At 34.2% G+C, this 14,390-nt stretch overlaps 2 protein-coding genes across 3 annotated transcripts; both read left to right on the forward strand.

Annotated features, from left to right (window-relative positions):
- Positions 1-6,011: 6,011 nt before the first annotated feature.
- On the forward strand, positions 6,012-9,568 carry LOC106769372. Of its 2 annotated transcripts, none has more exons than XM_014654973.2 (6): positions 6,012-6,402; positions 7,010-7,124; positions 7,288-7,965; positions 8,049-8,166; positions 8,605-8,664; positions 9,242-9,568. In XM_014654973.2, the coding sequence occupies exons 1-5, from the start codon at positions 6,374-6,376 to the stop codon at positions 8,628-8,630; spliced, it is 966 nt and encodes a 321-aa protein (XP_014510459.1). In that variant the 5' UTR covers positions 6,012-6,373; the 3' UTR covers positions 8,631-8,664; positions 9,242-9,568. The 2 variants fall into 2 exon arrangements, with proteins under 2 accessions (XP_014510459.1, XP_014510458.1); XM_014654972.2 differs by having other exon boundaries at positions 6,013-6,377.
- Positions 9,569-10,210: 642 nt separating this feature from the next.
- LOC106769283 lies at positions 10,211-12,552 on the forward strand. Its single transcript, XM_014654834.2, has one exon. The coding sequence runs from the start codon at positions 10,469-10,471 to the stop codon at positions 12,353-12,355; it is 1,887 nt and encodes a 628-aa protein (XP_014510320.1). The 5' UTR covers positions 10,211-10,468; the 3' UTR covers positions 12,356-12,552.
- The last annotated feature ends 1,838 nt before the right edge of the window (positions 12,553-14,390 follow it).

Genomic DNA, 14,390 nt, shown 5'->3' on the forward strand with positions numbered 1-14,390 from the left:
TTATTAATTAGATATAATTTTAATTATTTAAAATATATTTAAAAACATGATTTATAAATTATAAAAGATTTTAAATAATAAAAAAATTAAAAAAATAAAAATAAAAAGTGAAAACGTGAGGGGTTGCACGACTTTAATAGTAGAAGTCGTCAAACCCCCATACGACTTCGTTTGTTTTTTATTTATTTTTTGTTAAAAATGTCTTGGTAATCGATTACCAGATACTTGTAATCGATTATCATGCCTTAAAGTCAAATGAACAGTGTGAAGTCGTGCAGGAGTGACACGACTTCTTTATTTGAAGTCGTGTAGGGGTGGCACGAATTCCCTATTCTCGTAATTAAATTTTTTTTTTGCCTATTATTGTAATATTCCCTTCATTTTTGCCTATGGTACAAAAACCGGTATTGCGGGGTCTATCTCTCTCTGTCACGTTCGTGGTCTGCAATGGAGTCGCGGTGGCTTGGTTCGAACAGCGCTTGCGGCGGTGGCGCCTTCGCAGTGAAGGCTCGTTCGCGCAACAGCAGTGATTCGCGATAGCGTGGCAATGGTTTCTCTCTCTGTCGGGGAGGTGACCAGCCATGGAGGTTCTCTTTCTCTCTTCATCACAATGGCTCCTGCATTGGTGGAGCTCTTGTCGCGGTGCTGCACTTGTCCTCATCAAGAGGAGATGAAATCAAAATACAATTTTTTATTTATTTTACATATCATTAACGTGCTTATGAAAAAATATATTTGGATATTTTATATATAAAATAAATATATTTTATTTTAAAATAAATAGATATTCAATTTTTGGTCATTTTTCATAATATAAAAGAATTATTTAAATTAAGAAATCATAATGGTGAATATTCTCTATTCGAGGTAATTTATAGTAAATTTTAAACGATTATGTTTATTAATATTTAGATTATCTAATATATATATATATATATATATATTATATATATATATATATATATATATATATATATATATATATATATATTGATAAATGTATGAAAATTTTGAGGTTTTGTTTACCAATAATAAATTAATTTAAATATATGTTTATTGTCGAACATGTTTTATTATAAATATTTAAATTTTATAACAATAAATTTTTAATGATTAATATTCTTTTCAAAAGACGAAAAATTTAATATTAATAGTACATTGGTGTCTTAAGACCAGTTAAATTATTATCTAAATTTATTTATTATTTTCTTATGGTGTGAACTTAATTGTTTTATTTTTTTTTCTAAGTCCATTCACGATTGTTGAAACAAATTTTACGGACAAGAAATATAATGTAAAGATATTTATTGGTTGTATGGATTTTAACTTGCATTAAGAATTAAGAAAGCCCTTCCTACATATTTAAGTACATATAAAAAGAGAAAAGATTACACCAGCCTATGAGTACGGTGATCATTAAGAGTGACATTGTAGAGGTTTTTATGGGTACTATATTTAAAGAAATAAAATTGTTAAAGATTTTTTTATTGGGAAAAAAAGCATTTTGCATTAAGTATCATGTCAAATAAAATGTGAGATAATACATTAGAATAATGTCAAACATTGTTGCAAAAGATAAGGCGTCAAAACTTGAAGATGTTACAAGATTTACTTGCACACTTAATTTTGATCTTTTTTCTTTCATAGTTTGGATATTTTAAGGTATCTTATAACTATTAGAAGGAAAAATTGTCTCCTAGTGAACTCATTTCATATTGTGACAATAATAGGAGAGATTAAAATAAAAAAGACTTAAAATATTCATTTTAAAAACACATCTAAAGACAAAGACAAAAGGAAAAAAACTTAGAATCTTGATAATGAAACTGCTAAAGGTCGACTACAAAAGAAATACAAAGAGGAGGATAAATGTTTTTTTTTTCAATAAGGTTAGATATATAAAGAGGAATTGTACAAAATATCACACTTGACATGCAAAGAAAGATACGATTATTGCTTTGGTTTATTTTGAGATTAATTTAGCTTCAGTACCAAGAAGCAATTGTTGTTAAATGCAGATGCTACTACTAACATCAGTGGTTCAATGTAAGGTTGCCTAATTTATCAAAAGCCAAATGATTTTAAAAAATTAATATATGTTGGAGATGAGAAGTTGTTGGAGGTGGAAGCTATATGACATCTTAGATTATCAGGTGTACTGGTTTTTATTTAGACTTGAAAGACAATTTCGTTGTATTGTCATTTATGTCGAATTTGGTTTTAGTTTCTTATGTGGACAAAGTATGATATTTATGTCCCTTTGGAAACAATAAATTCATATTGTCTTTAGATTCAAATACTCTTGGAGCTAGTTCACTTTTGGTTCATGATAATCTATATATGTTTGATATAATGATTTCCTATAGTGAGTAAAAAAATTACAAAATTACATGGTACTAAGCATAAAATTAATGATACTAATCCAGGAGCATTGAGGCATGGGTCACATATCTAAAGATAAAGTTTAATAGGTTGTGTCAAATAAGATCTTGATTTCATTGACTTCACAAACTTTTAAGTTTGTGTTGAATGCGTTAAAGGTAAACAAACAAAAAATAACGGTAATATATGCATATAGAGTCACAAACATCTTATAAATGATACATATGAACATTTGTTGGCCATTTCCTATACCTTCAAAAAATGGTAAAGACTAATTTATATCATTAGTTGATGATTACTCTAGATATGTATACCTATATTTTATACATGAAAAATTTCAATCTTTAGACTTATTTAAATAATTTAAAGTTCAAGTTGAGAATCAACTTAACAAAAGGATTAAGAATGTTAGATCTCGTCATAGTAGTAAATACCATGACATTTATACCAAATATACAAGAAAGTATAGAATTGTCCCATGTTACATCATGTTAGGGTCACCTAACACGAATAACGTGGTTAAAAGACGAAACTGATAACATAAATGATATGGTTAAAAGACAAAATCAATCTTTACATAATATGATAAAAAACATAATTTGTTACTCCATCTTTTGAGAGTCACTATAAAAAAACCATTAAATAAAAACTTTAACTTACATTTTAAATAAACTATCAACCAAAATAATACTTTTGACAATACTTCGTGAGCTTTAAGTTGATTGAAAGTGTAATCTAAAACACTTTTATGTCTAGTAATTTTCGTTTTTTTAAGAATCTGACATATTAAATTCCCTTCTCTTTTATTTTTTCTTTTTATTTTCATCTTATCTATTATTCTGAATATATACTCGTTTCGTTTCAATTAGCATGATCGGCGCATTCTAGCAATCACCGTTTTCATTTTGTTGTCCCTGTCACTTTGTTTTATTTATTAAGTGCACAAATAATATATACCAGATCAATAATATTGGTGTCGAAAAAAAAAAACTCAATTTAGACAGAAGTTGACATTACTATGTTGAAGCAATTTCAAAAATAAAATAAAACTCAGCGTACATTAAAAAATTGCGTTCAACTAAAATACAATATCCATTTCAAAATGAATTAGAGAAAGAAAAAAATTATCATGGTCATCTCACTCATAACTTGGAACAGATGTGTTTGACTTTTTATCTGGATCATGTGATTCACGGATTGCTAGATTGGCTTCAACATCGGAGGTGACCGACAAAGATAGAAGAAAATGTTATTTTAAAGAAGCAAAATGCATATTTATATTATTTTTGTTTTGATGATAAGTCCAAAACACTCCCTCTTAAATTTGGGTGTCCCATTAGTTTAAAAGGAACATGTGACAACCAAATACTTGGTGGAAATCACTAAAGTGGTACAGTTCGTAAATAACTGCTAAGAGTTTAATTTCTGATCATAATATTAATATTAATTTTTATATGTTTATATATTATAATAGATAAATAATTAAAATAAAATTTAAATAACTTCATGTTTATTAATATATTTTATATGGTTTTATATTGGAGAAAATATATAACTATAAACTATTATGGTGATAGATGAAATAAAATCAATTAATATAAAGATTCATATTCATTAAAGTAACTTATTTTAATATATTATGATTTTAAAATATAACCCTTGTACTTATTAATGTTTAATATTATACCCCTTTACTTATTAATGTTTAATATTGTTTCTTTTATTTTAATTCTATTTTTTTAAATTTAATTTTTACATCAAATTATTTTAATTTTTAAATATATACTAACTATTTATTCATCACATTAAATCATATGCCCGAGTGAGCTGTACACCAACCAACTCTTTTGTAATATTTATTAATAGACATAATTGCACTTCTTTTTTGGACAAAATATTTAAGTATAATTTATTTTACTTTTAATAATGTTTCCTCTTATAATCTTTTATTTTTATTTTGAAAAACTATATGAAATAATTTACTAACATTGTATTTCAATTTTTTATTTCTATTTTAATACAATTTTCTCATTATGTGAATTTTATTACAATTGATTTGAGAGTTAAACTCTGTAAAAAAAAAGGTTATTTAAAAAAAAATACTACACAAGAAATTGTGAGTTCTAATAATTAACTTTTTCTTTTTCCAACTTTTAATTATTATTTTTTTTAATAATTGTGTTATTAGGATGAAGTATCTTCCACTTTTTTTTTTCTTAATGAGAAAATTTTATGGAAAATCTGATTTATTATGAGAATCTTCTTTCCAAAATTATGTTTTTTTTACCTTGTTGGATCAAGTTTAGTACAGATTGAATTAATTACTTGTTGATATTTTAATTTAATTTAATGTTGTTTGTAACATAATTGAATCATATTTTTTCATAATCGACCATAATTGTCTGAATCTGTAAGCATAATTTAGAAAAGAAAAAGAATTACATCACGCAAACAATTTTTTTTGAGAATAAAAACTATCGAATTTAGTTTCAATTTTTAAAATTCGTTCAAACACAACTAGATTAAATTAAAATATTATTATAATTTTAAGTAAAAATATATATTTAAATTTCAATATTATTTTTATATGATAATTTTTTGTTGAAATTTAATAGTTTATTACAAATAAAATTAAAATTATACAAAAGTTTTTTTTTACTAAATATCCAGTACATTTCATTTATTCGACACCGAAATAAAACAAAGTTATTTTTTATTTTTAAAGCTTGACTTAATATAAATTAAATCTGAAAAATTTATTTATATTAATCCGTATTCGAAATAATTTATATCTGATGAGTGAAATGCTAAGGTGAATTGGGCAACCTTGATCCATCCCACTCTTGCTGAAACCGTAATGCATGACGGCCACTTTTCGAAAGTCTATGTAGTTTAGGGTAATGATATTTTCACACCTAAATTCTAACAAATTTTTGATATGAAACACGTGTTATAAGTTAATTTGTCTGTGTGTTTAATATTTAGAAAAATTAAAGTACATAGACCAATTGATTTATGACACGTGTTCAGTATAAAAAATTTGTTAGAAATTGAATGTGGAATTATCTTTATCCATGGAGTTTATTTCCAAAATGGGTTTTATCAAATAAAAGAACTTGTTTTTATCCACTTTGGTAGGTTTTAAAATATTTCCAAAAAGTGAAAATAAAAATATAAAAGCAATAAACAACAAATAAACATAAAGAAAACAAAATTTGGTTTGTGGCCACCAGAAAAAACAGGAAAGAAAAAAAAAGGTTGGGAAGTGAAGTGTGACTAGGATGCATTTAGGTGGCAACTCTATTTTTACTTTCTTTCACTGCTTTTCACATAATAATGGCATTATCAGACAACCCTAAAAAAATCAACAAATTCAAATAATATTTTCCATATCACATACACTTAGAAAAAATAATAAAATATATAGGGGCACAAGAAAAGAATACAAATGGTTCAGTAACAACCCTAATCATAGCCCTCCATGTCAACACCTCAACGGTTCCACGTGTACCCTCCCTACACGTGGTTGATAAACTTTGCTGGAAAGCATGGGGTATGGTGGAATTGCCAGCACCTGATCATGACCAACCGAAATAAGGAAACCGGAAAAACAAAACGTGGAGGATAAAAAAGAGAGAAGGGTCGCTTAAACGTTTCTCTCTCTGTTCGTTCGGAGGTATCTTTCTCTTTCTTCTCCCCTTCTCGGGTGTTCTGTCGCCGTAACACAAAGGGGAAGAAAGAGAAAGAACACGGTGGCATTTTGACCCACCCAATAGCTTTTGCTCTTCAACGAGACATAGCTTCTTGTGTGGGTTTCTTCCTTCCAGCTTGGAGGGATTCGACTTTCTGTCTTTTTCCCTTTTCTGTCCGATTTTCATTTGGGTCGTTTGGGGGTTTTGGGTGTTGCTGAAGATGCTGGTAGCTAATAGCTTTGATCTATGGCGAAAGGACGCTTTTTTCTCTGCGGCGGAAGAGGTGCAGGAATCGGCTGATGTGTACGTTCCCCGATTCGTCTCTTAGGTTGATTTAATCACGATATTAGATGAATTCCATGGTTAAAAAACGCATCTTGTGGGTTGAGATCATGTTGGGTATGTGTGGGTTTTTTGGGTTCTGGTGGGTTGTTTTTCCAATCGCCGTGTTGTGTCTTTCGTTCTTCCTATTTCTTATTTGTTCTTTGCTCAGCTAGACTTTTTCATTTAAAAAAAATTGGTAGATTTTTCTTTTCCTTTGGCGCTTGCATATGGAGTTTTTGGTAGTTGGGGTAAATAATAGAAACGAAGGGGAGGTATTGTGTGGAAGAGAACCTAGACCATATTTTCCCTTGCATCAAATTTTGGAACTACTGCGAAGTTGATATTTATTTGATCTTATCGGGTGTGTAAATGATATGAATGACAACTTACAGTAGATTCCCATCTTATATCTGGGGTCAAAATACTTGAAGCTATTTGGATGATCTATGCACTGGCATGCCCTTTTTCGAGTCAGTCCTAATTTAGGATGGAGTTTGGTCATGTCTTCTTTATCACTATAGTCTATAAATATATTGGACCATGGCATGCTGAAGAAAAAAAATGGACTGTCATTTATGTCTGACATAAATTTCATGTCTCTCTTTATCCAGAATGGAATCTGCTTACAGGGCATGGTTGAGAGAAAAGAGAGAAAGGTCAACTCCTGCGGAATTAAATGAACTATGTAGGGAGCTACAAACTGCTTTAGGTACTGCAAAATGGCAGGTAAATAAATATACTTCTCTTTGATATTGAATTCCTCTCCCTTTGTCTATGTACTTTCGCAACAAAAATCTTTAGTTTTCTTATTGTAGATTCTCTTATAAGTCAACTCTCTCCATTGTTTCTTGTCATATCCCTTGAGATTGAATATTCTTTGTTGTGTTAGTTAGAGGAGTTTGAGAAAGCTGTCAGGCTAAGCTACCGACATCATGGTGATGACAATTCAAGCGCTAGGCATAGGCAGTTTATTTCTGCCATTGAAAGCCAAATTACCCAAGTTGAAGAAGCACTAAGAGAATCTTTTATTGAGCAAGGCAAGCAACCCCTTCGGTGGGTACATCTGGATGAAGAAGAGCGAGATGATCTGGCTGCGTTTCTATCCGGAACTTGTCAGACCATAAAAAGCACCACTGATGATGAATCCATGGAGGGTACCGCCACGAAGATAAGCTCACTTCAGCAGAAACAAGTCAAAAAAGAAGATAAAAATGTAGATATAAACACTTTCTGCAACCGTGATTTATCTGCTAGTGAAAAGTCTTCTAAGGATGTCATTTCTGCTAACAAGGATGCAAATTATGTGATAGAAATAAAAGCAGATGCTGTTTCCAGAAGTAATGATGAGATAGTTTCTCAAACAGATAGAACAAGTACAAGAAAGACGTGGAATCCACCTAATTACGGTGCTCTAAAAATTGTAATTGCTGACGAAGATGAGCCAAGAGATAATACTCCACGGACTGTTGATGCCACCCCTAAAGAAAAAGGATTCAAAAATCTATCCTGGAAACAAAAGTTTGAAGAATATCCTCAGGCCATGCGAGTAGTTCGTATGTTCAATCAGGTTAGATGAATAACTGCATAAGGAGATAGAGAAATTTTCTTCTAGTTTTCTTTCCTTACAGTCAGATTTTTTGTACTGTGCAGCGTTTTGGACGCACTGGTATATGCCAGAGCCAGAGACAGTTTCAAAGGCCATTCCACCCACGATATGGGTGTTCTGTTCAAGTTACACTTGTTCTAATGCTGACCATTTTTCTTCTTGGTAAGCTTTCGGTTCCTGCTCATAAAGGATTCTTACGCCTGGGCATTGTCTGTGTTGTCTCTAATTTCTGCTTATTTCAGCTCTACTTTCATGTTCCTGTCAACAAAGTTAATATAATGCATAAGCATTTTCTCTAACTGGGTTGTGACTTGTAACATATTGGATAGCAGATCCTGAAACTTGCTAGTTCCTGTGATCTTTGTTATGATGTTTATTAAAACACACAAATGGTTAAATATGTTACAATTGCTTGAGATTGCTATTTTTTTTTTTTCTGTATGTGTGCTTAATTTACTGGGGTAGAAAGAAACAGAATGAGGACTGAGGCTTTTCAGATAGAATCATGGCATTATATGGGGAATGAATGACCATTCTTGTTATTGCTGTTGAAATTTTGGCGTCGCTAATTAAATGATATTTTCTTCCCTTTCTCTGCAGTTCCCTTTGTACTCTATTCATCTTGAGTTAAACGGCAGCTTCGCTCAACCATTTTACGAGGTATTTCCACAACCTTAGAACTTGACTAAAATAATGAAATCTGACATTGTTGCAAGTATGTTTGAGGTGAAAGTTAGCAAGAAGAGGTTTCCTTTCTACTTAAAACATGGTCGGAACAATGAAATATTTCATTAAAATACGCTGTAGTGGTTAAAATAATAAAACCTTTGCTAGTATGTGTGGGGTGTAAGTTAACATGAAGATGTTTCCTTTCTCCTTGAAACTTTGTTGGAACCAAGAAAGATCGCATTTCCTTTTTCGTCAGATAGTTTGTGGTGATCTGTATGGTTTTCTTGCAAGATAGTTTACTTATTCAAAAGTAGATTTAACCACACGCAACGTGTGCGGATTCAAACAGCTTCATCATCCCAAACATAGTATCATTTTTTCAATTCAAGTGAAAACTTGACTTCAAACAGTTACGATCTGTATGAAAAATAGAGATCTGAATACATGTGTCATGTTAATAGAGATTTGTACTGAATTTTTATTCAAGAACTTGGCTTTAATTGGAGAAATTATATATGCATGTTAATTTTATTGAACTGTTATATGAATGAATGTTTGGGTTTTGCAGGGCTTTACTTGTGGTTGTGGGTAGAGAAGGTGAGTGGTCAATCGAGATCTAAGGCAGTGCCTTTGATATATTTTGGTGGGACAGTGAAGAGAATCGGCGTGACCTTCTCTTTTGTCGTTGTCGAGATTAAGATGAATTTACCTTTGTGTGGATACTGATAGGATAGCAACCAACCTCTGCGTCCTACAGGGACAGCTTCTATTTTAGTTTCTAAGGCATGTTAAAATGTATATACATTTATCCAATATTTAATGCAAGTTAAGCTAAATTGCTTGCAACACTGTTACTGTCTCAATTCAATGCATATGATGAGCTGGAACAAACAAACAAACACGTTTATCTCTTTTATTTTTTATAGTACTATGTCTGTTTCTAACTTCCGAAAGAATCAAGGGACTGTTGCAACCACTGTTTTTTATCACATTAATTGTGGTTTTAACTATATAAATAAAAAGTTTTAAGTGTAAAACAAATGTAAATAAAGAGCCTTGGACGGAAGATTACGATAGCGAAATGCGTTTTTCAAGGATGGCCAAATGTTACATTAGTCTTAAAATATCAAAATATAAAAAACATTTTTGAATTTTTTCAGACCGAAAATAACATTTATTTTTTTTATCTTTCTAAGGTTAATGTTAATAATACATAAAATCTCTCAAAAAATGGAAACACAAATATAGGGTTGACCTTCCACGCATGACAAACTGTCGAGTAAAAATGATCCTCTTTCGTCCCACATTCTCAACGCCATTGAAGAGCAAACCAGGTCGCACTATTGAAGACATGAATGATGTTACATCATATCATTTTAATTAATTTGTACAGCATTAAATAATTGGGGGGAAATTTAAACCAGTGAAAAAAAACACGGAACGATAAAAACTTTACGATACTAAGTAGGTAAGCAGTTATGGGCCGAGCCTCTGGATATATCGGCCCAACATTATTGGTAAAGCAAATGGAAAAGAAGAAATGGTTGGACCCAAAAAAAAAAAAAAACAGAGAGAGAGAGGAAGAAGGAAGAAAAGGAAAAGAGAAAGGAGAACATAGGTGCCAGATTCCTGTATGTAGCGAGTCCAATCAGTCCTCCACCACACTCAGATCTGCGAGTTTCGCTTTCTGTATGTGTTCTGTGTGTTGAGAGCAAATTGAATGTTCAATCCCCAATTTCCATTTTCGAGTTCTCAGAATTTCAAATTTCCTAACTGAACGCGATCCCAATCTCCGATGTCTTGTCTAGCGCTTTCCTTGCAACCCTCCAATGGATCCGACATACTTCTCCAGACGCGCGAGTGGTTCCCTCCGGCACGCGCCCTCGTCGCCCTCTCCGCGTTTCGCCAAACTCGCCGCGCCCTCGCTGCCAATAAGCACTCCACGCCGGACGACGCCTACGCAGCGGAATCAATCGGCGACGATCCCCTCGCGGCGTCGAGCGGCCAGGTCATCGTCGGGGTGGAGAGCCGCTACCGCGTGGTGTACCGCCTCGTGAACGGCATCTACGTGCTCGGCATAACCGTCGCGGACCATGACAACTCCGTCAACGTGTTCGAGTGCATCCACATCGTAAACCAGGCCGTCAGTGTTGTCGTGACGGCGTGCCGCGGCGTCGATGTCACGCCGGAGAAGCTCAGCCGCAAGTACGCCGAGATCTACATGGCCCTTGACATTGTCCTCCGCGGCGTCAGCAACATCCGTCTCGCCGCCATGCTTTCCACCATGCACGGCGAGAGCATCGCCAAGATGGTCCACTCCGCCATTGACACCGAGAACAAGATCCGCGGCGCCGATACGTGGCTCACGGCGGAGGTGCATTCGCTCGAGCACCAGGCCTGCATCGACGCCTTATCCACCGCCTCCTTCGAGTTGCCGCCGGAGACGCTCGAGGCCGGCGAAGAGGTCGCCGCCAGCCTTGCCCCCGCCCAGCCGGAAACGCAGGAGGAGCCGCAGCAGAAGCCGGAAGAGTCTCAGGTGGAGGACCCTTTTGCAGCTAGTGATGCTATTAACAAGCCGCAGGAACTTGTTGAAGGTTTCAAGAAAACAAAGGACCCTGCTACCGATTTAACCTCGGCTTTGGAGGGGCTTGATGTCACCACATTGCCTCCTCCTGAAGCTACTCAATCCACGCAGATAAATGTGGAGGGTTTTGAAGGGAACTACGGTGGAGTTGAGTTTGGGAATGAGCAAGCTTCTATTGGAGAAGCTTTTGAAGGTTTCAACGATGCTTGGGGTGGTGGACTGGATCCTTCCGAGTTTGTGGGCACAACCAAACCTCCCAAACCGCAAGGTCTTGGTGGGGTTGAATTGTTGCAAACTGGGCCTGATGCTGCTCCTAAAGCAGCTGCTGAAAGTGGTTCAGGAACTCCACTTGAAAACTTGTTGGTGAAGAAAACTGAGATGAAGGGTCCTGAGATGTATATCTCTGAGGTGATTAGTGCAGAGTTTAGGGAATCGTTGCTAGCACGAGTGGGGTTGATGGGTGTCGTTTACCTCAGAACTTTACCACCCAAAACTGCTGGTGATAAGGAAACTGAATTCTCATTCCGAATTGAAGGAACCAGTGCTGTTAAGAGATTTGTTATTCAGAATTCGCGTGTTAGTAGTCTTGGTAATGGGTTGTTTCATGTGAGGACTGCGGCCTCTGAGGAGCCAATACCAATTATTAAGTATAGCTTACTTCCTAGGTTGACGCCTTTGCCTTTGAGGATTCGACTTACGAAACGGCATACTGGGAGTTTGCTTTCTGTCATGATACAATATGCTTCAAACCCTGATTTGTTAGTCCCCTTGCATGATGTTACTTTCACTCTTAAACTGCCCGTTGATCCTACTCTGTTGAAGGTTTCTCCAAAAGCTGTGTTAAATAGGACCGAAAGAGAAATTAAATGGCTTGTGCCAGAGATTCCGTTGAAGGGCTCTCCTGGCAGGTTGAGAGTTCGGATGCCGGTAGATTCAAGTGAAGATGATGAGGAAATTGAGGTTGTTGGTTATGTGAAATTTTCAGAACAAGTAACCCAGTCATTGTCTGGAGTTTCTATACGGCCGGCTTCAGAGGGTAAGACAGACTTCTACGAGGTTAGTGACAGACTTGAGAGTGGGGTATACATGTGCGATTGATTTTGTAATCATAGATGATTAGCAGGAGTTGTACCTTTTCATTTTGTGTCCATGAGATTTATGATTTGGTTGTGTTTATAGCATTCTTGGATATTGATCATGTACCTTGAACTCTGGAATTATCTGAAAATATCTGTTTCTCTGTATTGTGGCTATGAATTTACTTCAATGAACTGTATTTCCTCTTTGCAATGTTACTTGCTAGTATTACCCCGTGCTCATTTTGGTGATTCTTAGTTGCAATAATAATTTTATGTATCACTCTAGATGAAAAGCAGGTAATATATTCTTAAAACTTGCTAATGCGTGCTGAAAATTTAACAATAACTAGGAATCAAGATCATCAACAATAGATGGCAGCCTTTGGTGGTGATTAGAGAGGTTTAAACAAGTCATGCCGAACCAAACTCTTAAATTTTGGTTAATTTATTGAATCAAGGTTAATTAAAAGTTTCAGCTTGACTTATTTAGCTCGTTTATAACTTAACTAAGTTTGCTTTTATGAGCATTTTCTTATATTATTTTTCTACTTTATCAATATAACATCTCAAATGATTTGATACTAATCTACTAGTAAAAAAATATGTATCAAGTATTTCTCAGAAAAGTAATTCATATTAAAAGGAAGCTAATGTTTTGCAAATACAACTCAATATTAGCTAATAGAACCTGAACTTCGAAATAATAATGCTAATATTTCTATTTTAAACTCACATGAGTTAATGAGTTATTAGAGTCAAACTCTTAAAGTCTGGACTCAACTCATTTAAATAATCAAACATAGCAGAGAGATTGGGTATGTCTATATAACTTACAGACAAAATTAAACCACTATTTAACAAGTCTAGTCTGAACAGTTCTGGAATAGTTTTGCTTGTTTACACTCGTAACAATGAGTAAAAAGATCACCATATACATGGTGGATGGTGTGACGGCCTATGGACAAAACTGTGATGAATGATTTAAAGTATACAAAATCTAAAGAGTAAATGGCAAAAATAAATTAAAGAAACAGCAGAACCTTATGCTAAAATCCAATAAAATATCGTTAGTCTCAAAAGAATGCTTTGGAGGCAATGACATTTCCCTATGAATGAAAAAAACTTGTGAACATCGTAGGTTTCATAAAAAAAGCATAGAACATGAAATTATAAAAGACAACTAAATTCTGAGTTTCTAAGACAGAACTAAATCCTTAAAGTTTGAAAAAACAGAGCGCGAACAGATGAAGAACAAGTATAGCCACACTTAAGTTGCCGTTGACTAGGTGGTCACTAGAGAAGGTCTCCAGAGTTGCTTGCTTTGGTAGTTCCCAATAGAAAAGACAAGGTTTCACAGTTAAACACCAGGGAGAAAGAGTGAATACAAAAATGAAACGGGGGTCCGATATGTTTTAAAGAATGAAGTAACCCTTAAAAGGGATTTTTAAAATTGAAAACAAAAAACATGGGATGTTCTGCCATGGGTGTTTCAGTGCTGTGGCATTAAAGGTGCCTTGGCAGATACCGCAGATGGTGCCATTCATTGAGAAATAACAGATGATAAACGGCGAAGGGGTCCACAAAGACCACTTTATGTTGTTATGGACATTGCTAGGAATTATGGATTCCTGAAGAGCTGGTGCGAAGTACTGTTGCTACTTGCTAGTATTACCCCGTGCTGCATTTACTAGTTCTTTTAAATGATCAGTTCTGAGCCATATATAGTGGGTACAAATTATTCCTCTAATGTTTAGATTGGCTAAGAAAGTTTTCAAAAACTCTGACAGTACCAAGCAGGGTATGTTAAATTTGAAAGTAAACACTGTAATGGTCTGGTTCGTTGGAGGGGTGAGAGGTATGTCTGGTAGGTAGGAAATAGGGAGCAGAGATAAATTTGAAAGTAGACACAGTAGTTCGTTGGAGGGGTGAGAGTAGAAATAGAGAGAATTTAATTAGGTATGCTTGTTAGGAAAGAAATAGGGAGGGGAGAATAGTCAGCCAGTTCATGCACCAGCAAAGGAGATTCACTTAGGGTCTGCACTGAGAATTGTCTA

This window comes from Vigna radiata, chromosome 7 (assembly GCF_000741045.1).
Source record: "Vigna radiata var. radiata cultivar VC1973A chromosome 7, Vradiata_ver6, whole genome shotgun sequence".
NCBI classification, from domain to species: Eukaryota; Viridiplantae; Streptophyta; class Magnoliopsida; order Fabales; family Fabaceae; genus Vigna; species Vigna radiata.

Bases quoted from the DNA above. Each gene is read 5' to 3' on its own strand.
- LOC106769372 (XM_014654972.2), top strand. From the start codon at position 6,295: ATGCTGGTAGCTAATAGCTTTGATCTATGGCGAAAGGACGCTTTTTTC. The intron at 7,125-7,287 runs GTAAATAAATAT...TTGTTGTGTTAG, and splicing joins TAGGTACTGCAAAATGGCAG to TTAGAGGAGTTTGAGAAAGC. The intron at 8,167-8,604 runs GTAAGCTTTCGG...CTTTCTCTGCAG, and splicing joins GCTGACCATTTTTCTTCTTG to TTCCCTTTGTACTCTATTCA.
- LOC106769283 (XM_014654834.2), top strand. From the start codon at position 10,469: ATGTCTTGTCTAGCGCTTTCCTTGCAACCCTCCAATGGATCCGACATA.